The sequence below is a fragment of the Herpailurus yagouaroundi genome, unplaced genomic scaffold, assembly GCF_014898765.1.
Source record: "Herpailurus yagouaroundi ecotype Mexico unplaced genomic scaffold, PumYag 185, whole genome shotgun sequence".
NCBI lineage: Eukaryota > Metazoa > Chordata > Mammalia > Carnivora > Felidae > Herpailurus > Herpailurus yagouaroundi.
In genome coordinates, this window is record NW_024412416.1 from 5,552,190 (window position 1) to 5,578,868 (window position 26,679).

At 44.1% G+C, this 26,679-nt stretch overlaps 2 protein-coding genes across 14 annotated transcripts in view; one reads left to right on the plus strand and one right to left on the minus strand.

The window, feature by feature from the left end:
• RCCD1 (RCC1 domain containing 1) overlaps nucleotides 1-8,247 on the plus strand; it is a 34,106-nt gene extending 25,859 nt beyond the window's left edge. For 3 of the 4 annotated variants that reach the window (XM_040493611.1, XM_040493614.1, XM_040493615.1), the window contains 2 exons: nucleotides 585-664; nucleotides 7,466-8,247. In XM_040493611.1, the coding sequence (XP_040349545.1) occupies nucleotides 585-664; nucleotides 7,466-7,478 (93 nt within the window). In that variant the 3' untranslated portion in view covers nucleotides 7,479-8,247. Of the gene's footprint in view, nucleotides 1-584; nucleotides 665-719; nucleotides 1,640-7,465 lie in introns of those variants that run through there. The other variant, XM_040493613.1, reaches the window with a different exon arrangement.
• PRC1 (protein regulator of cytokinesis 1) overlaps nucleotides 665-26,679 on the minus strand; it is a 26,755-nt gene continuing 740 nt past the window's right edge. The window contains exons 2-15 of one of the 10 annotated variants that reach the window (XM_040493602.1): nucleotides 17,853-17,985; nucleotides 17,496-17,618; nucleotides 15,546-15,779; nucleotides 15,298-15,468; nucleotides 14,703-14,852; nucleotides 13,766-13,913; nucleotides 12,872-13,008; nucleotides 10,616-10,711; nucleotides 8,077-8,223; nucleotides 7,753-7,863; nucleotides 4,444-4,554; nucleotides 3,699-3,875; nucleotides 3,339-3,377; nucleotides 665-1,797 (exon numbers count right to left, since the gene is read on the minus strand). In XM_040493602.1, coding sequence (XP_040349536.1) covers nucleotides 1,726-1,797; nucleotides 3,339-3,377; nucleotides 3,699-3,875; nucleotides 4,444-4,554; nucleotides 7,753-7,863; nucleotides 8,077-8,223; nucleotides 10,616-10,711; nucleotides 12,872-13,008; nucleotides 13,766-13,913; nucleotides 14,703-14,852; nucleotides 15,298-15,468; nucleotides 15,546-15,779; nucleotides 17,496-17,618; nucleotides 17,853-17,985 — 1,849 coding nt within the window. In that variant the 3' untranslated portion in view covers nucleotides 665-1,725. Of the gene's footprint in view, nucleotides 1,798-3,338; nucleotides 3,381-3,698; nucleotides 3,876-4,443; nucleotides 4,555-7,752; nucleotides 7,864-8,076; nucleotides 8,224-10,615; nucleotides 10,712-12,871; nucleotides 13,009-13,765; nucleotides 13,914-14,702; nucleotides 14,853-15,297; nucleotides 15,469-15,545; nucleotides 15,780-17,495; nucleotides 17,619-17,852; nucleotides 17,986-26,679 lie in introns of all 10 variants that reach the window. The other 9 variants (XM_040493603.1, XM_040493601.1, XM_040493610.1 and 6 more) reach the window with 9 other exon arrangements.

Below are 26,679 nucleotides of genomic sequence, written 5' to 3' on the forward strand. Positions count from 1 at the left end.
AAAAACTGAGAACAAACTGAGGGTTGATGGGAGGGTGGGTGATGGGTATTGAGGAGGGCACCTTTTGGGATGAGCACTGGGTGTTGTATGGAAACCAATTTGACAATAAACTTCATATATTGGAAAAAAAACCCACAAAAAAAAAAAACCCCAAAAAGAATATATACTGCAGGATTCTACTTAGCTAAAACTCTAGAAAATGCAAACTCCTCCACAGTGATACAAAGCAGATAAATGGTTGGTAGGGGTGGGGAGGGGAAAACTGTAAAGGGGCAGGAGGAAATTTTGGGGGTAACGGTTATGTTCAGAAACTGGATTGTGGTGATGGTTTCACAAGTGTGTGAAACTGTGTCAAAATTTATCCAAGTGTACACTGTAAATGGGCATTTATTTTCTAATAAAAATAAAGGCTGTTAAAAAACCAAAAGCCAGGCCTATAAAAGATGTCCTGTTAGGGACAGAGAGCAGTGCAAATGGAAATTTACATATCAGGAATTGGACTTTTTCTCAAGAAATATTTAGAAATAAATGCACAGAACATAAAACAATACTCCCAACAAAAAAATCTTATATTTTCTTTTTAGTCTTTTCTGTTTTCCACAGACCAAAGCAACCAAAAAGTGATTTGGCCGGGGAGAAAAAAAACAATATATCTTTTTGAAAGGTAAGTATACACATTTTAATTTATTTTTAAGAATATATTTATATTTTAAAAACAGGACATGTATACGTCTAAGCAGCATGGCGGACACAGACCAAATCCATGCTGGTGAGTTTTGAGAACCATTGAACGTGCTGACAGAGGCAGACAAGGTAAGAATAAATAGTGCTTTGGGGAGAGCAGTAGTGATCAGTAGGGTAGGTAAAGACGTGGACGCTGGAGCAGAAACAACTCCCCAATACTGATTTGTGCAAAGTTCCAGATCTCCACAACAGAAATGGCCCAACCCATCCAAAGAGCCTCCCAACTCGGCAACTGCCGGGGTAGATGAACTCGGACCGAGCGGGCAGAGGGATGGCGGGACTCAACCCAGAGGAAAACTGCAGAAACAGAGTTCAGACAGGCACGTGTTCACACACTCGTCCCCACAAAGGGCATTGCACAATAACAGAACTGTACACAGTTTAACAAAGGAGTTCCCAGCCTCCCTGTCACCTCTTTGGCAGTAGGTCAGGCCATCTCCACTTCTGACACACACACATCCTCAGCAGGAGGAAGGCTGTCCTGTGTGGCGGAGACAGATCTTTAGGTGAGAGCAAAGCTACTGTAGCCAGAGCGTTAACTCAGCGTCCCTCAACAAAAAAGATGTTAATTACTAGTGACAGCCTACGAGCCACTATTGCTTCAGGTCCCTACCCCAAGGACCGGCACACTCCTTTTCCCACACCGTGGTGAAAGACGACACGCCCTTGCTCGTGTTTCAGCAAGCAGAATTACGGGGTAGAGAAAAATTAGGTTCCATTTGCTAAAATTTGCACTTACTGCTATGAACTAAGTTTTAATGTATTTCTTGGGTCAAAACAAAATCAAGTCTTTGAAGACCCACTAAGCCTATGATGGACTTTGCTCTGTGACACTCATTCACTTCTGTAAGTTAGGCCCGTGGTAGTGGAACCTGTCCAGATTCTCAAGCACACCTAAACTCAAGAAAAATGAAAGCCACATAGATAATTAGATCTAGTCTAGGCACAGGAAGCCACAGCTGGCTGACCGCTCAGGGCCTCTCAGGACTGGATGTTGGTCGAATTGAGGATTCGAGAAGTAGCATCAGATTTGGAAGCCTTTGAAAGTTCTCGCTGTTGAAAAATAAATAATGTCAGTGGCAGTACTGTCCCTCCTCTGCATGCCCCGCCCTTGTAAGCATGGGTAAATGTCAGCACAAGGTCCCCTGAGGGCTGTTTCTCTGAGACAGAGGTCCCTCTCCGGCACAGGTTGTTAGGAACACAAGATGAGAGGCTCTGAGCCCCGTTCTATTAGTCAGAGATTAAGCATGTGCACACGTATGCCCGGGACCTCGTCCTTAGCCCGTTCGTTCTGTTACAACCTCACAGGATAGCAGTCCCTCAAGTTTCACAAAGTACTCTATTGAGTGGTCAAGCTAGGCAGGCAACAACCTTTGGTCTTTTGAGCCCTGAATAAAACAAGGGGCCAGACCTTTATCTACCAATCCCTGGGGCTGAGGGCCTTGTAACCTGCTGGTGATATGATCTCATGCTGGAGCACATGGAAAAGAAGATAAAGCACGAATACCACTGAGCAAGAGGTTAGTAAAGGTTAGTCTACCGGCTTTGGTGCCGCCTGGTGGAGTCTGTTACCAGCCAAAGCAGCCAAAACCAGATTAGAGATAAGCAGGGTACATTTAAGCCCCACGGGCACGATACGGGGCTTGGCTAAACAAGCAAGGAAGAGAAAGTTGGACCCTCTGTCCAGCAATCAGCTAGCCAGAGCAACGTACGCTTCTATATATAAAACCATACCAATCATTTAATTTGAAACAAGGGCCATAATATGAAACTGTTTCAATGCTCAAAACAAGCTCTTGCCTTGGGCAACTGCCCCGTTCTGTCACTGCAGCCGTAAGAGCGGGCACCATGGCTTTAATGCCATATCCCCTCACCCACGGGGAGGAACAGCCTCGCTTCCCAGCAGGAAGATACGGAGGGCAGAGAGAACGCACACTGGTAAGTAAAGGGCACTGCAGTTAAGTGTTAGTAAACACGGAGTAGGTTACTAGGAACTAAAGAGCATCTGGAAAAATCTCCCAATGCCACATATATGCTTTAGCAGCTTAATGAGGTAGAAACAGGCAGAGGCAAGGAAATGAACACTGGCTAGCTCACAGAAGACAGAAAGTTGGCAATTCAGCCCTAAGGGGTTAGTAAGTCATATACTCCAGGAAACAATCAGCACACAGGCCAAGAACCTCATGATGGGCAGCACACAGCTGGGGCTCCCCTCCCCACGTGATGGGGCCTCTATTCTTTCCGGCACATTGGAGGCCTCTGATGTCACAACTGGGGAGGGTGAAGGTCTTCTGTTGTGAAAGACAGGATTAAAAAAAAAAAAAAAAAATTTGCCTGACTTTAGGTAGGGCTGAGAATCCAATTCAAGTCTGAACAAGTTTTCTTGTTAATCAGCAGATTAGTCTCTTGGGACTGAAGCCAGATATCCTTGAGGTCCGCATTAGGACTTCTCCTTTGTCAAAAAAAGGTTCTGTGGTAGTACAGCTGAGATTATTGGTTAGTGTAGCCCCGTGCCCAGACGGGAATTAAGCCAGCAGATGTGACAGGTGAGTTTGGAAAGCGGACATGGGACATGCAGGGGTTGCCATACAGACCTGAAGCCCGACAGTGGAGCTGTCAGAGAGGGACGGATCCTTCTAAGAACAAAGAATTAAGACAATTACCAAGAACTCCACCAAGAGAGCACCAGGGCCGTGGTCAGAGGGTCACCTCCTGCAGCCAGGGAATGGTATTTCTGAAGCAGAAGGATCCAGGCTAAACATCTAGTTGCTGCTGCCAACTCCCTTCTTGTATGCTCCTTAAACCAGCCCGCCCCATGCCATGGTCAAGGCAGGAAAGGGATTCTCAGCCTCCAAAGAACTGTCCTCACGGCCTGGGTGCCCTTGGGAAGATACCCACTCTGCCCCAACTGTGTGCTCCCCAGAGACTGGCAGATATTAGAAAAGGTGAATTACCGCAAACTCAGAATAGGTGCTGGCAACAGAATTAATGCTGAAGTTGCGCTGGAGGGGGGCCGAGGCAGGGTACCCACCACTCAGGATGCTGCCGTTGAGCTCCAGGTTCTCCTTGTTGGTTCCATGCCTGCCAGCACGGGGCGTTTTTTTCCCCGAACAAGTGGAAGTGACGACCGGCTGCAGAGAAGGGAAAGAGAGAGATCCGCGCACCATCCTCATAATGACCCCCCCCCCCCCACACACACACACACACACGCAAATGGCTAAAGGCTGATACCGTCTTTGTTATTCATGGGCCTATAATCCTCTACTTGTGGTTTCAAAAAATACATGAATTCTTAATGACTTGCAAAATACCTATCTTGAGCATAATCTGTAGAATACTTGGAAGACACACTTAGCACAGATTCCCCACCTCACATCGATTCTGTCTAGTGATCCAGTGTCACTGGGCTTGAACCCACACACAGGGACCTCACTCAGCAGCAGCTGAAGACCAGGCTTTGCACTGAACCTAGTTACATCCCGGTGATTCCCATGATACTACCGGGGTTCAGAATGACCGCTGGGTGTATTTTGTTGTTGTTGGTTTCTTTTTTTGGCAGATAAGCTGGCTTACTCACAGCATCTCACTGAAAACCGAATCCAGGGTTCTCAGAAACTCGAACGACGAGGTGGGGCCCCTGGGTAAATGGGCTGGAGGTGTGCTGGGGATGTCCCTTGTACACGGAGCATACATACTAACCTTGCTGCCAGAAGGTGGAAGTCGAGACACAGGGGAGCGGTAGATTGTCCCCCCAAAGACAGGCCGAATGCTGCTGTTGGCCGTAGCGTTGGACATGGTGGTAGTGTTCAGCTAAGGGGAAGAACAGAGATTACGGAGGTGGGGTAACATGCCTGGCAGCCCATCCCTACACTATAGAGAAAGGAGTATGGGAAATAGTCTAAGAAAGATGGGTTTACATGGTTAAGAGCTTTGAGGAAAATTGTGACAAGTGTTGAAAGTATTTCTATCCGGACTGCACTATAAAATGGTAGCCATTTTGTTTGTAATTCTATCATATTTAGGTATTTACCCAAGAGAAATGAAAGCAGATATCCCTACCAAGACCTATACATATATAGAGAGCAGCTTTATCTGTAATAGCCAAAACACTGCCTACAAGCCAAGTGTCCATCCACAGGCAAATGGATAAGCAAATTGTGCAATGGAATACTGCTCGGTAGTAAAAAGGAGTGGCCTATTTTTAACAACATAGATGAATCTCAAAAAAACCTATGCTAAACGAGAGAAGCCAAACCAAAAGAAGAATACATACTGTATAATTGTATTTGTATAAAATGTTAAGAGGGGCACCTGGGTGGCTCATTTGGTTAAGCGTCCGACTTTAGCTCAGGTCATGATCCCACAGTTTGTGAGTTTAAGCCCCGCATTGGGCTCTGTGCTGATGACTCAGAGCCTGGAACCTGCTTCAGATTCTGTGTCTCATTCTCTCTCTGCCCCTCCCCCACTTGTAATGTGTCTCTCAAAAATAAATAAATGTAAAGAAAAAATTTTTTAAACGTTAGAAATGCAAACTGGGGGCACCTGGGTGGCTCAGTTGGTTGAACATCTGACTCTTGATTTCAGCTCAGGTCATGATCTCATGGTTTGTGGGTTCGAGCCCCATGTCCAGCTCTGCACTGACAGTGTGGAGCCTGTTTGGAATTCTCTCTCCCTCTCTCTCTGCCCCTACTTGTGCTTTCTCTCTTAAAAAAAAAATTTTTTTAAATAAAGTGAACAAACAAAACCATAAAACACTTTTCGTTCATCAACAAAACACCATAAAGAGTAAAAACACAAACTACACAAGACACAAATGCTGCCGGTAGACATGGCAAAAGGTTCAATTTCCATTAGTTAAGGAGGGAGATACAAACTAAAATCATGAGACAGAACTTCATACCCTCAGATGGACAAAGACAAAGTATGAAAGTATCACCTGTTAACAAGGATCAGAGTCTGACACTTAGGCACTGGCAGCACAGATCATTAATCAGTGCAACTAGGGCTTCAGAAATGTCTGATTAGAGGAAACTTTCAGATTTTATTTTTAAGCAATCTTTATACCCAGTATGGGCCTGAAACTCACAACCTGGAGATCCAGAGCTGCTCTACCAGCCGGGCGCCCCTCACTTCACTCTCGAGAGCAAGGGCCTCTCGCTTCTCTTTTATGCTCAGCATGTAGCACAGAGGTCTGCAAACTTTTAATTAAAACAGATCTTTCTATAATTGATTTTTAGTGTTCTAGGTTTTTAAAAGCTTATCACATTTTTTTTAAGTTTATTTTGAGAGAGAGCGCTCTTGTGCACATGCATGCCAGGGAGGAGCAGAGAGAGACAATCCTAAGCAGGCTCTGCCCTGTCAGCGTGGAGCCCCATGCGGGGCTTAGACTCCTGAGCTATGAGATCATGACCTGAGCCGAAAGTGAGAGTCAAATGCTTAACCAACTGAGCCACCCAGGTGCCCCATCACATGATTTTCATAATAAAAAAACTACCTATTATGGGGTGCCTGACTGGCTTAGTAGAGTGTGTGACTTATCTCAGGGTTATGAGTTTGAGCCCCACATTGGATGTAGAGATTACTTAAAAATAAAATCTTTATAATATCTAATATTGGGGCACCTAGGTGGCTCAGTTAAGCATCCAACTCTTGTTTCAGCTCAGGTTATGGTCTCATGCTTTTGTGAGTTAGAGCTCATCAGACTTGGGATTTTCTGTCTCCTCTCTCTGCTCCCCCAACCCCGTGTCACTTGCACTGTCTCCGTCTCCCTAAAAACAGAAAGTGGGGCGTCTGGGTGGCTCAGTCGGTCAAGCATTGGAATTTGGCTTGGGTCATGATCTCACGGTTAGTGAGTTTGAGCACTGCATCAGGCTCTGTGCTGACAGCTCAGAGCTTGGAGCATATTTTGGATTCTGTGTCTCCTTCTCTCTCTCTGCCCCTCTCCCACTCATGCTGTCTATCTCTCAAAAATAAACATTAAAAAAAATTTTTTAATCAAAAATAAAGTAAAATCTATCAACAATAGGGAACTAGTTTAATAAATGATGGTATGTCAAGAGAATAGAATATACAGCTAATAACGAGCATGTATTTGAAGAAAGTTTGATACTATGAAAAAAGAACCACAACCAATACCAACTAGGGGAAAGGCAGAAATCCAAATCATATGTGACCTCTATTTTGTAAAAATACATTATTTAAAAACGAGGAAAAACGGGCACCTGGGTGGCTCAGTTAAGTGTCTGACTTCAGCTCAGGTCATGATCTCATGGTATGGGAGTTGGAGCTCTGAGTCGGGCTCTGATCTTACCGCTCAGAGCTTGGAGCCTGCTTCAGATTCTGTGTCTCCCTCTCTCTCTGCCCCTCCCCTGCTCGTGCTCTCTCTTAAAAATAAGTAAACATTTTCAAAAATTAAAAAGCAGAAAAAAAAATACTCTCAATAGTTCTCTTGGAGTTACACTACAGGTGATTTTTTTTTTTTTTTTAAACTCCCTGCAACGCAGGGCTCCATTCACGGCCCTGAGATTAAGAGTTGCACATTCTAACTGAGCCAGCCAGGTGCCCCTGCAGGTGCTTTTTAAAAGATCTATTGGTTATAAATATGAGCTGAGGAAAGAGAAAGGAAATACTGCTCTATTTATCAAAGGAAAAGTTAAACTATCCCATTTACTAAACATGAAAGGCTCTCACAGAATATCATTGTCACTTGTTGGAATTCTAGGATGAACCTCTGAAGGTCTTCATCATTACGGAATGGTGACAGTTATGGTCTCCCAAGATTAATCCAAGACCTCAACCACAGGCACACATCGAAGCCAGGTCCTTGACTGTCATTATCAAGTTATTACTTGGGATTAAGTACTGCCTTCTGGTCACACTTTCAGATGGACTCAACCTGGAAGGTCCCCAAAGCCCTTTCCCATCTACAGGGCAGAAGGCGAAAGGTGGCCAAGAGCCCCAGCCCCAACAACCCCTCACAAACGGTGGTTCACAAAGCCTCACGTTCACCTTGCGCACTTTGCCCGGTGTGTTGGGTACCAGTCCTCGCCGCTTGCTGGGGGTTCGGGGAGCACTGCCATAGAGCATCTCTGTCTCTGTCTGCTTCTTGTTCTTTAGTTGCTGTATGAAAGTCAGAAGGAACAGTGAAAACTCCCAGGAAAGGAACAGGTCTGGGATGGGGCAGAAGCTGGGCCAGATATCTAGAGCCAAGTGCCTGAACCCAGAGCTCAAAGAGGTGCGGTGGGCTAGCCCTTCAGCCAACCCAGATCCCTGGAAGAGACCCTGGGCTACTCACATTACCATCGTCCTCTTGCCCACACTGTGCTCACTTACTCTCTCTTGCTTGGCTCGCTCCTTCTCCATTCGATGCATCTCCCATTGTTCTGTCACATACTCCATGAATTTCTGCCCATTCACCACAAATGCCTGCGAATGCTCCTGTTCCCACATTTCAATCCGTGCCTTCAGCTCCTCTTCCAGCTGAGACCATAAAGAAAGAAATGTTAATCACTTCAAATCCTTGGTATGAAGCCCGAATGAAAGTATTCTCCCAAAGGAAGACTCCCGCCCCAGAGCACGTAAGCCTAATTTCAGGTAGCTGGACTCACGTGGGCCCAGGTCAGAGTGACCAGGAAGCAAATCCTAGGGACGATTTATTCGTAACACACATGAAGGTGGGAAACAGCAAGAACCCAGAGTCTAACTGGGTTTTGGTGCTTAAAGCTGGAGGCACTGGGGGGACGAGCAACATTAAATGAACAATGTACATGATGGGGCGCCTGGGTGGCTCAGTCGGTTGAGCATCCCACTTAGGCTCAGGTCATGATCTCGCAGTTCATGAGTTCAAGCCCCGCGTCCGGCTCTGTGCTGACAGTTCGGAGCCTAGAGCCTGCTTCAGATTCTGTCACTCTTCCTCTCTCTGCCCCTTCCCTGCTCGTGCTCTGTCTCTCTCTCTCAAAAATGAATAAACGTTAAAAAAATATATATATTAAAAAAAAAACCACGATGTATATTAAGAGCACTCCAATCTGGGTCCCGATCTAGAATCTACCTCTTACAGGCTATGAAAAGTTACCTAAGTTCTCAGGGCCTCAGTCTCCTGATGCATAAAAACGGAAATGAATAAAATAGAACTACCCTACGACCCAGCAATTACACTACTAGGTATATATCCAAGGGATACGGGTGTGCTGTTTCAAAGGGGCACGTGCACCCCCATGTTTATAGCAGCACTCTCAACAATGGCCAAAGTACGGAAAGAGCCCAAATGTCCATCGATGGATGAATGGCTAAAGAAGATGTGGTCTATATATACAACGGAGTATTACTCGGCAATCGAAAAGAATGAAATCTTGCCATATGCAACAATGTGGATGGAACTAGAAAGTATTATGCTAAGTGAACTTAGAGAAAGACAAATAAATGACTTCATGCATGTGGAATTTAAGATACAAAACAGATGAACAGATGAAGCAAAAATAGTATAAAAACAGGGAGGGGGGCAAAACATAAGACACTTTTTTTTTTTTTTAATTTTTTTTAAAAATTTTTTTTAATGTTTATTTTATTTTTGAGACAGAGAGAGACAGAGCATGATCGGGGGAGGGTCAGAGAGAGAGGGAGACACAGAATCTGAAACAAGCTCCAGGCTCTGAGCTGTCAGCACAGAGTCCGATGCGGGGCTCGAACTCACGGACCGCGAGATCATGACCTGAGCCAAAGTCGGCCGCTTAACCGACTGAGCCACCCAGGTGCCCCAAGACACTCTTAAATACAGAGAACTGAGGGTTGCTGGAGGGGCCGTGGGTGAGAGGACGGGCTAAATGGGGAAGGGGCATTAAGGAAGACACTTGTTGGGATGAGCACTGGGTGTTATACACATAGAGGATGGATCACTGGAATCAACTCCTGAAATCATTACTGCACTACATGCTAACTAACTTAGATGTAAATTTAAAATGAATTAATTAAGGGGCACCTGGGTGGCTCAGTCAGTTAAGTGTCCCACTTCAGCTCAGGTCATGATCTCATGGTTTGTGAGTTCAAGCCCCACATTGGGCTCTGTGCTGACAGCTCAGAGCCCGGAGCCTGTTTCGGATTCTGTGTCTCCCTCTTTCTCTGCCCCTCCCCTGCTCTGTCTCTCTCTCTCAAAAATAAATAAATGTTAAAAAAAATTTTTTTTAATAAATAAAAATTAAAAAAAATTTTAATGGAAATGACTAAATGGAAAATACTTTGGAATAGTATCTGGCACTTAATTCAATAAACACTATTACTATTAAAATAGAGAACAGTAACAAAGCCCACAGCACTTTCTCAAAAGTTTATCTTTTGGTATAGGCTGAATTGTATCCTCCCAAAATTCATATTTAAGTCCTAACCCCCACCCCCCAATACCTCAGAATGTGACTTTTTTTTTTTTTCCCACAAACAGGTAATGAAGTTAAAGGGTAAATGAGGTCATTAGGGTCAATGTGACTGGTAGCTTTGTAAGAGAAAAATCGGGACATAGATACATCCAGAAGGAAGACCATGGAAAAATATAGGGAGGAAGAAAGTCATCCTCAAGTCAAGGATAGAGGCCTACGAAGAAACCTACCCTACTGATACTTTGATCTCACACTTATAGCCTCCAGAATTGTGAAAAAATAAATGTGTTGTTTAAGCCAGCCAGTCTGTGGTACTTTGCTACACCGGCCCTAGAAAGCTATTAAGCCTTGATATTCAGTCAGGAGGAAGGCTCCGTATGTACTTATCCTGTACAGCTTTAGAAGAGAAGACGGTTCTGGGGCAAGATGTTTCAAAGCCAAGGATATACAAAAAGTAAGGTGTTTTGTAGCCAAGCAACAAAAACTCTCAGTGGCAATATTACCTTAGGGAGTATTTTTTGAAGTTTGGCTCGTTGCTTTTCTTCTTTTAGAAGATTTCCTCCGCGGTTTGTAAATCGACTTGGATCTGAAGCTTTTCTCTGTGAAAAATAGATTTTAATTAGAGTAAGCCCTGAGATGGTCAGACCAGTTACTTCTGCTAAGATTCCTTGCTTTCGTAAACTGATCCATACTAAGGAGACTACATACTAAGGAGAGTTCTGTATTCCATCCAATGCAGCAGAGACAAATGATGGTATTCCAAGGCAAGGGGAGTGGGGTGTGAGCTCTGTGGGCATATGCGAGGTCATCCACTGGGGTGCAGGAAGACTATGGTTCGGTTCCTTTCTAATCTAAGAGTGAGGTAAGCTTTATTTATTTTTTTATTTTTTTTTTCAACGTTTTTATTTATTTATGGGACAGACAGAGACAGAGCATGAACGGGGGAGGGGCAGAGAGAGAGGGAGACACAGAATCGGAAACAGGCTCCAGGCTCCGAGCCATCCGCCCAGAGCCTGACGCGGGGCTCGAACTCACGGACCGTGAGATCGTGACCTGGCTGAAGTCGGACGCTTAACCGACTGCGCCACCCAGGCGCCCCTGAGTGAGGTAAGCTTTAATATGGAGTGCACAATGTCACTGGCTCCCTTACTTGGTCCAGATGTCAGACATGACTTGTCACCTACAGGGAATGAGGTATTTGGAGGGACAAGGGAGAGATCTACACTCGGAGGGCTTGGTGGTGACAACCTTGTGTACCCACTCAGCTCTGGCATACTAATGATGCAGGTTAAATGTGCCCAGTTAAGAGGTTCATAATCTGGTTTTTATGAAATTAACACTCACAAAATGGGCAAGTTAAAATGTAAAGTGTTAGGCTTCTTACTCTTTAAAAAAATTTTTTTTCAATGTTTATTCTTGAGAAAGAGGAGAGAGATTGTGAACAGGGGAGGGGCAGAGAGAGAGGGGGAGACAGAGAATCCCAAGCTGGCTCTGCACTGTCAGGACAGAGCCAGATGCAGGGCTCGATCTCACCAAGTATGAGATCATGACCTGAGCTGAAACCAAGAGTCAGACACTTAACTAAGCCACCCACCCAGGTGCCCCCATTTCTGGTTTTTGTTCCTCTATCATGCATATATTATATCAGAACAGTAATCTAAATGTGTAATTTGTAAGTGTAAATTAGGTTTATACACTCAACAGTAGGAGCAGATCATCAGAAAAGTTTAGAAACAATCTTGACAATCTGGGGGCTGAGCTTGTAAAGAAATCCTATCTCCTTTCCAGACCCCTTGATTGATGACTGTCTATTAAACACTAACTAAAGGGACAGTAATCAGTTTCTCATCTCCTTAAATACCAGCACATCAACAAGACTTGCTTAATACTCTTCTTTCTTGCATTCAACCAGAAGTTAAGGAGTAACCGAGAACTAGGACGTCTGTTCTGAAACAGCTGTAAGACCTCATGTATCTCTCTCTCCACCTGTGAGTCCTAGTTTCCCACCTATAAACCTGAAGGAGTTGAACTCGGGATTCTCTCAGGACCCCTTTGAGCTCTGACATGTCTTGTGTGGCTCACCCAGTCCCAGTCCCGAGCTCTGAAATGCTTTGAGTGCCCAGTCTACCGGAAGAAAAGGAATTCAGACTAAACAAATGTGCCCTGATACCCAGGCAAACTTTCTAAGAAGACAGCAAAAGTTGGACTGGTAGTGAATATTAACTGCCTGCCCCAACATCCACTCTCTCCCTCCTACTAGTACTGAGAACCTGAATTTATCTGTGGCAGCAGGTGCCCCAGGCACGCCAGTGCTGGTGTGGGGAGCTTAATATTTATTGGAAAGAGCCCTTAGAAGGGCTGAAGGGGCAATGCTTGAAGTGCAAGGGTGGGGGCTCTAGAGCCACTTCGGACCACCCTTTAGTGGTCGGGGTAAGGTCTACTCCTTAGTGGTCGGGGAGCCGTGGGCTGGAGAAGCCTGGGACACCACTGAGTGTGGAACAGCCATACCTGCTCTGAATGCTCTACCTCTAGACTTCCTTCATGCAAGAAATTCCTACCTTAAGGCATTAATTTTGTTCTTCCACGTTCCTGCATATAAGCTTCACAAGTACAGATAGGTTAGCAGTAACTCAGACTTACTGATAAAGAGAGGGTTTTAGAAGCCTGGTAAAGGGCAAAGGAGAGTGGACTCTGACTGTCCAGGGCAGGCCTTCTTAACACTTGATCGCACTCTAGGGAAACAGAAGCTAGGGCGGTACCTCAAAATCCAAAAAAAGCCTCCAGCTTTCTTCCCACTTCTGGACACCTTCAAAGAGTTCTTTGTGAACCTCATAGTAGTTTCTTAACCGCACCATCTCGGCATCATGGAGCTGAAGCAGATTTTCTGTGTAGTCCTCTGCAAGATACAAGCCCAGGAGATGAACAACTTCTAGTGTTTAGTAACCCTCATCCTTATCCTCCTAGAATGGAAATCAATTTTTCTTCCATAGAGTAAAAGTGATACGTGAATAAGCATATATCGTGGATAATAAAAGCCAGCTTTGTCACATGATCAGTCTGGGAGGAGAGGAGGGACTAAGGGATTAGGGTGCAGGCCACAGCGATGAAGATTCTCAAAACTCTAGGTCATCTCTTGCCTTGTCCTTGGTTTCCTTCATATTCTTCCTTTGCATCCTGCCCACAATTTCTAAAACCACTGCTGAATTTAGTACAGTCTCATCTGTCAGACTAGAATTCTGCTGAGCTCTTGGGGACAGGCTCTGTGGGCTCAAATGTGGGCTCTGCTGCCTATGCGCTGCCTCTGGGTTAAGTTGCTGAGCATTTATGTGCTTCTGTGTGCTCATCTCTTGACATGAGGACTAAGTGAGATAATATCATTAAGGGTTTGACACTGCACCTGGCCCAGAGTAAGCACCTGCCAGACTTGAGCCTCACAACCACAGGCTACAGTGATATACTGCTTCAGAAATCGAGAGACCCCTTACTTCCTAGTAGCATTTGCAAATGTCTGTTTATTCAGGAATGGCAACTGATGCTAAATGGCTTGAAAGGGGAGCCGTATCTGTTGGGTAGAGGAAACACTTCCCAGCAAACGTCTGCCCTCATAAAGACAAGTGAGCAGGCCACACGAAGACCACCACTTTTGTACGGACCAGCATAGTAAGGGGCAAAAGCCTGTCTCTGCTCCTGGCTGTAGAAACACTGGTCCCAGTACTGAGCCAGCTCCACTCGAATCGCCTCAATCACTTTCTTCATGTTCTGCTTCTTCAGTTCCTCCAACCGATCCACTTCCAATTGCAGCTGAAACAAGGAGCTTTGGTAAAGGAGCTTGCCACACATTCATTTTCCCCCAGGAATCCAAAAGCTCCCATGCCCCCCCCCCCCTTTAAATAAAATTATAACACAAAGCAACAGAGGTAAATCAACACTCTTTGCAACAATGAGCTCGTGGGAGCCAGAAATCTAAGAAAGGCACACAAAAGGACAGAGGATGAGCAGCTATCACCACCCTCGTCTGATGCTTGTCTTTTTTTTTTTAAGTCATTTTTTTTAATGTTTATTTATTTTTGACAGAGAGAGAGAGACAGAGCATGAGCAGGGGAGGGGCAAAGAGAGAGGGAGACACAGAATCAAAGGGTCTAGGCTCTGAGCTGTCAGCACAGAGCCCGACGTGGGGCTAGAATTCACGGACCATGAGATCATGACCCGAGCCGAAGTTGGACGCTTAACTGACTGAACCACCCAGGCGTCCCTTGTCTTTTTAAAAAATAAAAATTTTTTTAAACGTTTATTTATTTTTGAGAGAGAGCGCGTGCGCGCAAATGGTGGAGGGGCAAAGAGCGAGGGAGACACAGAATCCGAAGCAGGCTCCAGGCTCTGAGCTGTCCGCACAGAGCCCGACGAGGGGCTCAAGCCCACTAACTGTGAGATTGTGACCTGAGCTGAAGCTGGAAGCTTAATCAACTGAGCCACCCAGACACCCCTGATGCTTGTCTTTAAAAACAGGCTCACTTGAGGCAGGAAGCTGGTAAGGACAACAGACCTGACATTTGTAGAGACTGCTGACCTAGCACCCATTGGATTTCTTACCGCTTTCCTGACCTTGGCCTTTGACCCACTCATAACCGTGGCCACAGCTTCTCTCTCTTCTGCAGGTATTTGTAACCTGTCCCAGAGCTCTCGGATTTGAGCCCGCAGACCCTCACACACTGCTTCATTTTGTGACTTTCGCATTTCCAGCTGTGGGGAGGAGAGCTGACAGTTAGGGCAAAGACAGAACAAAGAAGCCCAGCCCGCTGCCTTCCCACAAAGAAATGTCTGGACTCACAAGAAGTACTCTGACTAGATTGAGAAGTGTATTTTTGTGATTCTGAACACAAACTGTATGGCTGTCATTATGGTAGGATCTCAAACACCAAGAACCAAGAATCAAATTTTTAACTTAAAAAATTAAACACTAAGCTAATTCACAGACGGACAGTATCTCATTCAAAATTTCAATTTCACATTCTTTGAGCTACATATAAATTTTTTGCTTAGAAAGTGCAAACCAAAGATGTTCATATCATTTGCTATCTTTATCCTTCCCCTTTTTACTTATATGGGCTTCTTATTTAAGACTGAAGGAAGAAACTGCCAGCTTTTTCAAACTGCTGGACACGATGGAGTAGTGAGTGGCCATTACCTGCCGTAGCAACTTTTGTAGTGTTGCGATATTCTCCAGAGACAAACAAAAGGCATCTTCATCTTCACACACCACATCTCTTTCAAAGCTTGTGTCTGGGGTGTGATCTAATTCTTCCATACACAGTATGATCTGTCTCTTTATGTTGACGAACTCGTCACGTCTAGAGGCCTATAAAATAAAATGATTACGAGCCCCTCCAGGAAAGTCAAACCGACCTTTAGGAAGTATGAGTGCAAACAGTATACCTTTGTCTCCCTCAAAGTGGCCACGTGCTGTCTGAACTGGCTCAGCTCCTCTAGGCTGGGAACGGACGAGCTGTCCACGTCATAGTGGGGCAGGCAAAGAATTTCACACAGTTCTTGATCTTGTTCCTGAAGTAGTTTCAGTTCCTGTTTTCTCTCCTTTTTCTGTTTTCGCATCAGTTCTACCTGAGTGCGCAAATCCTTTTCTAGTTGCAAGATGGTGGTCTCTCCTTCCTCCTGCAAGAGACAATGTGCCATTGTTACAAGGTTTCAAGTGGATTTATTCACACGAAGAGAAGGACAATGGAAGAAAGCTAGAGTGACAAACTTTTTTTTTTAATGTATTTATTTTCGAGAGAGAGCACGTGAGTAGGGGAGGGGCACAGAGAGAGGGAGACAGAGGATCCGAAGCAGGCTCCACACTCATGAACTGTGAGATCATGACCTGAGCTGAAGCCGGATGCTTAACCTACTAAGCCTTCCAGGCACCCCTAGGATGACAGACTTTTAGTTAAACTTAACAGTACATCAACTCACAGCCAACAAAATATGGCACAAGGAGGGTCCCCTAAGGAAGGTCTCTAGTAAAGGAAACGTACCAGGGCACTTTGGCAAGAGGTGAAAAGTGGTTGGAAAGCTTGTTTTGAGTTAGCTATGGGGTAGTCTATTTAGCTCATAACTTGATGCTCATCCTAAAAAGCCTACAAACATCACTTAACCAATACAAATCGATAGTCCTTGCTTTACTCCAACAGATAAACAGGTGGCGGGGGGTAGGGGGGAGTGGCAGTTACAGGTCTTAAAAATTTATAGAATTTTATTCCACACTGGTGAACTAATAAAAACTGTCATGTAATTTAAGGGAGATATATATTTATCACTGTATATCTAACTTCTCACCCGATTTCACACTGAAAGTTAAAAAAAAAGACTAAAGAAACTATTTGTTCAAAATCAATGATATATATGCCATTTCTGTAGATTCCAAAAAACTACACTGATATCACGATCTGATTGCTCTTGGCTGCCAGGTATGAATTATCATTAACCCCTTAAAGGCGGTCTCCCTCCTAGCCTGATTCCATCTAGGTACCCACGTAGTTCTTCCTGTAGCAGAGAGGGACCCAAGAATCTTACTGGCACCACATTATAGCCATCCTGTGCTGGCCCTGCACTCACATCTATTCTAATTACCTTGCCAAGCTCCACAGTGGTTTTCACTTTTATGATCCCAACACTACTTATACGGGATCTAACCAGGGACATGTTTTGGAGTCCTGTTATTCATTCCATCCTTGCTGGTGTCCTCATTCAAGCTCTGCCTTGTGCTGGACCACAAAACAGCAACCTGTCAGCGTGGTACAGAGATAATCATGCTCTGAATTTGACTATGCTCTCCTGACACTCCAGCTTTTGAGACATTTCTTCCCAAGTAGCCATTTTGGCTGGTTCACTGGTGTGCAGCTACTGGATATAAAAAAACCACAAAGGCAGGTTTTTTGGTAACTTTCCCTTGTATCACTAGTCCCTTTTGCTTCCTAGGTAGTGCTTTTAATTTTTTTTTCAAAGAAAGAATAGCATGGTACCATCTGTACTTAGCTCTTCCTTAGAATTAAAAAAGAAAAAGTACATTATACATTATTTATATATATTAATATCATTATATATTAATAATATAATATACATAATATGTATATATATCATACACACACCCCACAAATATAGGGCTTGTTTTTGATCAAAGCATTGCACCACTTATTAGCTAGTATCTCTCAACAGGGCAACTCTTCACATAAGTGAAAGGTACTTTGGTGAAACTAAATAACTAGGTGACAAATTCTCCCTGCGTTCATGGCCAGGATTTCACAAGGAAACCTTCCACCGGTAGCCCCAAGTCAGAGTTCCTTCCTAATCTCAGACCCCAGCAGGATCCCCTGAGACTCTGCCATGTACCTGAAATGGCTCGACATGTAACTCGCTGCACAGGGTATTCAGCTCTTTTTGACAGATGGATATGCTTTTGATGAGCCTTTCCTTCAGGCTCTCCTCTTCAGCAATCATCATATCCAGGAGGTCCTACAAAAGAGAATACAGTCCCATAAAAGTCTGAGGCCAATGGGGGAAAAAAACCCAAACCAACAAACGACACCAAAACCTTCATAATTTCAAATTCTTAAGAAAGGACTTAAATACAAAGAAAACCAGGAAGAGCCTGTGACATCTTCGTGTCACTTCTGTAGCTATGTCAGATGAGACACCAATATCCTTACCCCTGAACCGCCGTAAAGAGACCAGTACTACCCAACTCACCTTGATATGCTTCTTTACAACCTCCGTTCTTTGTAACCGCTGGTCCTCTGGAATCCCAATTAATTCCCATATTTCCCGAAGGTGATTCAGAGCTTTCTGGAGACATACTATTGACTCCTCCGCCAGCACCTCACTGAAAAGCAAAAGAGAAGCCAGTAACATGAGCCACTGCCTCCAGACTAAAATAAAAATTTACTGAAACTAAATATACCAGTTTCTCAGTGGCCTGAAGGCTAAAACAAATTGAAAACAAGCATTCAGCTTAACCACTCTTCTCCCCAAAACACAACACTGGCAAAGCAAAATTCAGTATTGCCTTACTCTGGAAGTTCAATCTTCTGAATAATAGAATGTGGACTTTCATCAACAATTCTACCCATGGCAGTACAATACAGAATTATAAAAGAAAAACCAGACAGGAGCGCCTGGCTGGCTTAGTAGAGCATGCAATTCTTGATATCAGGATTGTGAATTCGAGCCCCACGTTGGGTGTAGAGATTACTTAAAAAAAAAAAAAAAAAAAAAGTAGGGGTGCCTGGTGGCTCAGTCGGTTGGGTGACCAACCAGCTCAGGTCATGATCTCACAGCTCATGAGTTCGAGCCCCGTGTCGGGCTCTGTGCTGATAGCTCAGAGCCTGGAGCCTGCTCCAGATTCTGTGTCTCCCTCTCTCTGCCCCTCCCCAACTCACACTCTGTCTCTCTCTCTCTCAAAAATAAATAAACATTAAAAAAAAAAAGTAAAGATAAACCAGACAAAATAAAATCCCACCAACACAAGAGCTTGCTTGGTGAGAAGATCCTATAAAACAGGTGGCAATTTATCACACTAATTTCTTGTTCTTAAATTACAACTACTGACTTACAGAATGGCTAAAATTACAAAAGATAAACATCATGTTTTGGTGAGGAGGCACCTGGGTGGCTCAGTTGGTTAAGCGCCTGACTCTTGATTTCAGCTCAGGTCATGATCTCGTGGTTCCTGGGATCGAGCCCAGGGTCGGGCTCTGCACTGACAGTGTGGAGCCTGTGTGGGATTCTCTCTCCCTCTCTCTCTCTGCCCCTCTCCAGCTCATGCGTGCACACACGCTCTCAAAATAAACAAACATCAAACACGAGAGTGATGGTGAGGATATAGAAAAGCCAGAACTTTCATAAAGTTGGAGTATAAACCGGTACAACCACTTTAAAACTGTGGGCAGCACCTATTAAACCTGGACATAGCAGTTCCACTTTTACATGCAGGTCCAGCAGAAACGCACACATATGCACTCAAGGCAAGAACAGGAATGATCAGAGCAGCACTCCTCAAAATAGCCTAAGAGTAGAAACAACCCAGATGTCCATCAACATAATAAACAGTACATTCCTATCATGGAATATTACAACAATGAATACACAACATGGATAAATCTCAGAAACATTATGAGAAACTATGCTAAACGAAAGAGGTCAAATGCAAAAAGACTACGTACTATATGATTCCATTTTATGAAGTTCTAGAAAAGCAAAACTATGGTGAAAGAAAGCACATTAATTGCCTGGGATCAGGGCAAGGGATCAATTGCAAAAGAGCACAAGGAAATTTTTTCAGGGTGATGGAGTGGTCCTAGATCTCAACGGTGATTACCTAACTGTATACAATGACCACAATTCGAACTGTACATGTAAAATGAGTCAATTTTACTGTATGTAAGTTATACCTCAAACCTAAAAGAAAAAAAAAAGGAAGTAAAACAAACTACTGTGGAAAAACAAACAAAAGTTGGAGAAGAAAAGGAAAAACAGTCTTGAGTGAAAAAAGCCAGACAAGAAAGCATATATCACTATGTGATTCCATTTATATAAACTTCAAAAAACAGGCAAAACTAAGGTGTACTTTCAGAAGGCAGGACAGTGGTCCATTATCCTGGGAGGTGGTGACTGGGACGGGGTACAAGGAACACTGGTTACCTACATGTGTGCTGACTTTGTGAAAATCCATTGAGTCTGCATTTGAGTTTATGTACGTTTCTGTATGTTATTCTTCAATTACAAAAAGCTCATTTAAAAATTTCATTGTTTATCTGAAATACGAATTTAACTGGGTACCCTGCATTTTATCTTAAAAAAAAAAAAAAGTTTACTTTAAAAATGATAACCAGGGGTGCTTGAGTGGCTCAGTCGGTTGGGCATCCGGACTTTGGTTCAGGTCATGATCTCGTGGCTTATGGGTTGGAGCCCCACACTGGGCTCTGTGCTGACACCACAGAGCCTGCTTGGGATTCTCTCTCTCCCTCTCTCTCTGCCCCTCCAGTGCATGCACCCTCTCTCAAAAATAACATTCAAAGAACAGAGAAATTTTCTCTCCTTTCTTAGATACAAATGGATAACAAAGACATTGCTCTGGCACCAGAGAAACTAGAATCTGGATGTGCTTTGCCACCAGTCAGCAGTGAGGCCCAGAACAAGTCACTTAAACTGAGGGTGTGCCATCTACAAATGATGGGGCTAGGGGCTCTCACTGGCCCCCTTTGTGCCTCAGGGTATTCAGTGGCTCTTATGAATCACCAGGCTAGATCTCCAAGAATAGCAGTTTCTCCATAGGCTTCAATATTTTCTAGGGTTCTACTCGGACAGTTCAGAGCCTGGAGCCTGCTTCCAGCAGAGAGAGCCCGTCTCCCCTTCTCTCTGGCCCTCCCTGGCTCATGCTCTGTCTGCCTGCCCCCCTCTCTCTCTCTCTCTCTCTCTCTCTCTCTCTCTCTCTCTCAAATATAAATAAACATTAAAAAAGATTTTTTTTAATACATAAATAAAATAAAGGTTGCCTGTCCTGGGTGAAGAGAAGTTTTGGCACAAACACCAGTTGCCTATACCAGATGGCCAGTATCAATACCCAGATAATGAATAGCATTTCCGAGAATTTATTGTAGGGCGCCTGGGTGGCTTAGTAGGTTAATGTCCAACTCCTGATTTCGGCTCAGGTCATGATCTCAGTTTGTGAGACTGAGACCTGCACTGGGCTCTGCTCTGACAGCACAGAGTCTGCTTGGGATTTCTCTCTCCCTCTCTCTGCCCCTCCCCTGCACATGCTCTCTCTCTCTCTCTCAAAATAAATAAAGATTAAAAAATATTATTCATATCCATTCATTTTAGAAACGCTAACATGTAGGGACCCCTGGGTGATTGAGTCAGTTAAGTTTCTGACTCTTGATTTCAGTTCAGGTCTTGATCTCAGGGTTGTGAGTTCAAGCCCATGCTGGGCATGGAGTCTACAAGGAAGACAGGAAGGAAGGAAGGAAGGAAGGAAGGAAGGAAGGAAGGAAGGGAGGGAGGGAGGAAGGGGAAGGGAAGAAAGAAAAAAAGAGAGAAGAAAGGTTAATATGTAATTAAGGCATTTATTTCATCTCAATTAACTAAAGTTAATTATTTTAATCTCAATTAACTAAAGTTCAACTACAGAGTTTTCCCAAATAATCCCTTTGCACTCCAATCTTAAGATAAAAGAATGCATAAACCAAAAACCTAATTTTCACATTAAAAATAACCTACATGGGAATGCAGGCTGGTGCAGCCACTCTGGAAAACAGTATGGAGGTTCCCAAAAAACTAAAAATGGAACTACCCTACGACCCAGCAATTGCACTACTAGGCATTTATCCATGGGATACAGGTGTGCTGTTTCGAAGGGACACACACATCCCCATGTTTTTAGCAGCACTATCGACAATAGCCAAAGTATGGAAAGAGCCGAAATGTCCATCGATGGCTGAATGGATAAAGATGTGGCATATATATACAATGGAGTATTACTCGGCAATCAAAAAGAAGGAAATATTGCCATTTTCAACTACGTGGATGGAACTGGAGGGTATCATGCTAAGTGAAATTAGTCAAAGACAAAAATCATACGACTTCACTCATATGATGACTTTGAGACAAAACAGATGAACATAAGGGAAGGGAAACAAAAACAATATAAAAACAGGGAGAGGAACAAAACAGAAGAGACTCATAAATATGGGGAACAAACTGAGGGTTACTGGAGGGGTGGTGGGAAGGGGGATGGGCTAAATGGGGAAGGGACACTAAGGAATCTACTCCTGAAATCATTGTTGCACTATGTGCTAATTTGGATGTAAATTTTAAAAAATAAAAAGTAAAATTAAACTAAATAAATAGAAGCGTAAAATATTAAAAAAAATAATAATAACCTACAAGATCTAGGGTACCTGGGTGGCTCAGTCAGTTGAGTGCTGACTCTTGATTTCAGCTCAGGTCATGATCCCAGGGTTGTGGGATCAAGCCCCATGTCGGGCTCCACACTGAGCGTGAAGCTTGCTTAAGATTCTCTCTCTGGGGCGCCTGGGTGGCTCAGTCAGTTGGACGTCCGACTTTGGCTCAGGTCACGATCTTCCGGTTTGTGGGTTTGAGCCCGGCGTGGGGCTCTGCACTGACAGCGCAGAGCCTGGCGCCAGTTTCGGATTCTGTGTCTCCCTCTCTCTCTGTCCCTCCCCTGATCTCTCTCTCTCAAAAACAAAGCATTTAAAAAAAGAAAAAGATTCTCTCTCTGTCCCTCTCCCTCACTTACACTCGCTCTCTCAAATTAAAAAAAAAAAAATGATCTACAAGATCCAATCTGTGGTCAATATTCAATTTGAACGTAAAACCCTGGTGTTGAGCGACACCAGCATGGGGCACTGCTCTGAGTGAGGCTTACTACTTCAGAGAATGCTCTCCAGTCTCTTCCAGGCTGCCTGGCCCACTCCACTCTAGCCAATCTCCACAGGACAGCTAGGTTCTTGTGAAAACAAAATCCAGTCAGGCCTCTGCTTAACTGCTCCCTTCAAATTTTCCCATTGCCCTCAGGAAACAGTTCAACCACTTTCAAAGGAAAGGCTTTCTAAAACCTTTCTCCAGGTTTGTCTCTTAATCTCTCCTACCCCTCATTCCCTAAGACTCCAGCCAAGGGGACTTCCGGAACATTCCATAGATGTGTCGCTCCTCACTCGACCATGTGTAGCTTTCAGCTGTTGATGGTGCCATGCTTCTGCCCATTACCTTCCACCTGCCATCACCTTCTTCGGACAGCTGTGGATTCCTCACGGTCATTTCTACCCCCCCACCCCCCCACCCCGTAGACCATAGACTCAAGGACAAGGACTGCCACATCTTATCATCTTCATTTTACCAGGCCCGAATGCACAGCAATTATTCAATAAATGTAATATGAATGGCCTTCAGTTCCTGCCAAAAGTTCATTACGCCTCTAACGTCTAGTTACAATTCAGAGGAGATTTATAAGCAGGGCTGCCTAGCTCTGTAAAACATCCAGAAGGTAAAGCGATCATTTTTCTGAACGATAAAAATCTAGCACAACAGGAAAAGAATTTGAATAGACATTTCTCCAAAGAAAGATACACAGACCAATAAGCACGTGAAAGCAGACTCAACAGCACCACCCACTAGTGCAATGCAAACCCAAACCACAGAGACACCTTCACAGGCACCAAGATGTCTGTAGTAAAAGACAATAGCAAGTGTTGACAGGGAAGTGGAGAAACCAGAAGCCTCATACACTGCTGGTGGGAATGTAAAATGGTGCCGCCTCCTTGGAAAACAGTCTCACAGTTTCTCAGTTAAACACAGAGTTACCATATAACCCAGCAATTCCATTCCTGGGTATTTACCCAAGAGAAATGAAAACATGTCCACACAAAACTCGTATGCAAATGTTTACAGCAGCATTTTTATAATAGCCAAAAAGTACAGACAACTCAAAATGGCCACCAACTAATGAATAGGTAAATGTGATTTACCCATCCAGTGGAATATTATTTGACAATAAACCTTGAAAACATGATGCCAAGGAAAGAAGCCAGTCACAAATGACAAAGTATCATATGATTCCAAATAGGCCAGTCTACAGAGATAGAAGTAGATTAGTAGTTCTGTGGGGCTGGAGAGTAGGCAGGGAGGGTGGGAACGGGGAGTGACTGCTAATGGGTATGGGCTTTCTGAAAGGAGGCTGAATATGTTCTAAAACTGACTGGTGGTAAGTGCAGCACTCTGAATATACTAACACCTGTTAAATTGTATGCTACACAAAGGTAAGAAATTGTTTAAAAGACCATTTGAGATCTTTTCCAGTCCAGTGACTTAGGTTCAAGAGACTGGAAAAACCAGACCTTTTTACAACCTTTTGCGTCTTTGGGATGTATTCTTGTACGTATCCTCAGCTTTTCAGTGATGTGCTAGAAGAAAAAAAATCTCAAATCTCCACCTTTTAGGAAGTTACCTGAATCTATTTACAGGCAGTATATAATTGCACCAAGAGAATTATATTCACAGTGAATGTGCTAAGGCTTCTTATGATCATACTTTTTTGAAACGTCCAGTTATTCATTCAAATATACTACTTGAATGTTTATTATATACAAGGTGCATCCTAAGTACTGAGGATTCAGCACTGAACAAAACTGACATCCCTGCCATTTTGAAGTTTACATTCTAACAACAACAACAACAAAAACTGATAAGTGAATCTCACATTAAATGGTAGTAAGTGGTGTGGAGAGAAATCAAGCAGAGAAAAGGGACAAGGACTACTGAAGGTGTAGGAAAGGGGAAGTGCGGTTTTAAAGAGATTGGCCGGGAAAGACCTCCCTGAGAAGGTGATCTCAGCAAAGACCTAAAGGTGGTAAGGAGTCAAGCCACAGGACATGTGGGGGAAGAGAGACCTGGGTGGGGGAACAACAGATGCCCATGTCTGAGGCAGGACAGTGCCTGGGGTTCCAAAACAATCAAGGACTCTGGTGTGACTGGAGTAGAGTACAACAGGACTCCAGAGGCTTTTACTCTAAAATACAGAATATTGGAGGATTCTGAATAGAAGATACGGCATCCAGCCTTGTGGCTCCTTGTCTTGTGTTGACAATAAGCTTCAGGAGGCCAAGGCAGAAGCCGGGAGACCAGGCAAAAGATAATGGTGGTGACTTGGACCCGGGTGGTGACAGCAGAGGTGGGGAGGAGTGAGATTATGGCTGGTTTTTGAAAGTAAAGCTAATCTTAGGAATGAAAGAAAGGGTTGTCAGAGTGACAGAACAATCAGCATGAGTGCTCTGAAGAGTGGAACACTTTTTTTTTTTTTTTTTTAAGTTTATTTAGTTTGAGAGAGACAGAGACAGCGTGAGACAGGGGCAGAGGGAGAGGGAGACAGAGAATCCCAAGCAGGCTCTGCACTGTCAGTGCTCAAACGTGGGCTCGAACCCATGAAACCATGAGATCATGACCAGAGCCAAAACCTAGAGTGGAACACTTAACGATCTGAGCCACCCAGGCTCCCCAAGAGTGGAACATTTTTTCATTCCTTGAAACTTACACTCGTGTGAGAATAGTTCTCCAAGTAGAAGATTTATAATTCCAAACACGCATCTTCCAACAGGCCCAATATTGTTAAAGTAATCAACCCCGAGGGATGGTTAACAATTACAATTGTGTCCATACTGCTTTTAGTTGGCGGCCCTAACCTCGCCAGAGGTTAGCAGTCCATGTAGTGTAGATATTGGTTTTGGTTTAAATTGGATTTGCGATCTACAAAGTTCATGTCACTTAATTTTGTGAAAGTAAGGTGGCTAAATTAATTAGTAAACAGCTAAGTTTTTCAATTAAGTCACAACCCCTCCCCCCCCAAAAAAGCCTTCAGATGATTGCCAAAATTTTTAAAATACCAGCTTTATTGAGATTTTTATTCTTTTTTAAGTTTATTATTTATTTATTTGAGAGAGAAAGAATCCCAAACAGGCTCGGCACTGACAGCACAGAGCCGGACGCGGGGATCCATGTCACTAACAGTGAGATCATGACCTGAGTGTAAATCAAGAGTCTCACATTTAACAGAGCCACAAAGACGCCCTTATTGAGGTTACTTTTAAAGCCCTGCCTGTTTTTCCAGTGGTACCATTCTTTGTACTAAATTCCCATTCTGTGGAAGGCAAGCATTTGAAAAAGAACGATGGTATTAGTAATTATGGAAGGAAAAGCCTCCTACAGCCACAAAGCAGCCAGTCTGACCAATAACTGCAGACTAGCCATGAATCATCACTGCCTCACCCACTGCTTACAGAAAGTAAGGTCAACGTTTTTATTACTCTTGACACAAAACCTGTGCCCTGGTTTTATTCTTATTTTAGAACAAATTTGGCATCTCTGCCCTTTTGGAGGTTACAGTCTAATAGCAAAAGAAAAGTGATAAACCAGCACAGCATACATTAAATGGCAGTAAGTGCTATGGAGAGAAATCAGGCGGAGAAATGGGGATAAGAGAACACGGACATTCACCGTCCTGTCGCAAGTCACAAGGCTGGTGAGTAGCAGTGTGGTGAGTCCGGTCCCAGCACTGCATGAGTTGTTAAAACCACCGGAAAAGAATTCCTTAATGGAGTTCCTTCCTTCCTTCCTCCCTTCCTTCCTTTCTTTCCTTAACGCTTATTTATTTGGGGGAGAGAGAGAGAGAGAGAGAGACAGCACGAGCAGGGGAGGGGCAGAAAGAGGAGGAGACAGAATCCGAGGCAGGCTCCAGGTTCCAAGCTGTCAGCACAGAGCCGGACGCGGGGTTCGAAACCGTGAACCGTGGATGACCTGAGCCCAAGTCCAACGCTTAACCGACTGAGCCACCCAGGCGCCCCCTTAAGGAGTTTAAGTTGCAAGGGGACCCGGCTACTTTCCAATTCAAGTAAAATGTTAGCACTGCAGCCCCGACGCCGCGGAAGCCAAGGAAAAATGAGAACGGGCCGGCCTTATTTAAAGAGAACCGAGAAACCGGCCCACAGAAGAGCCGGGACTTGGAACG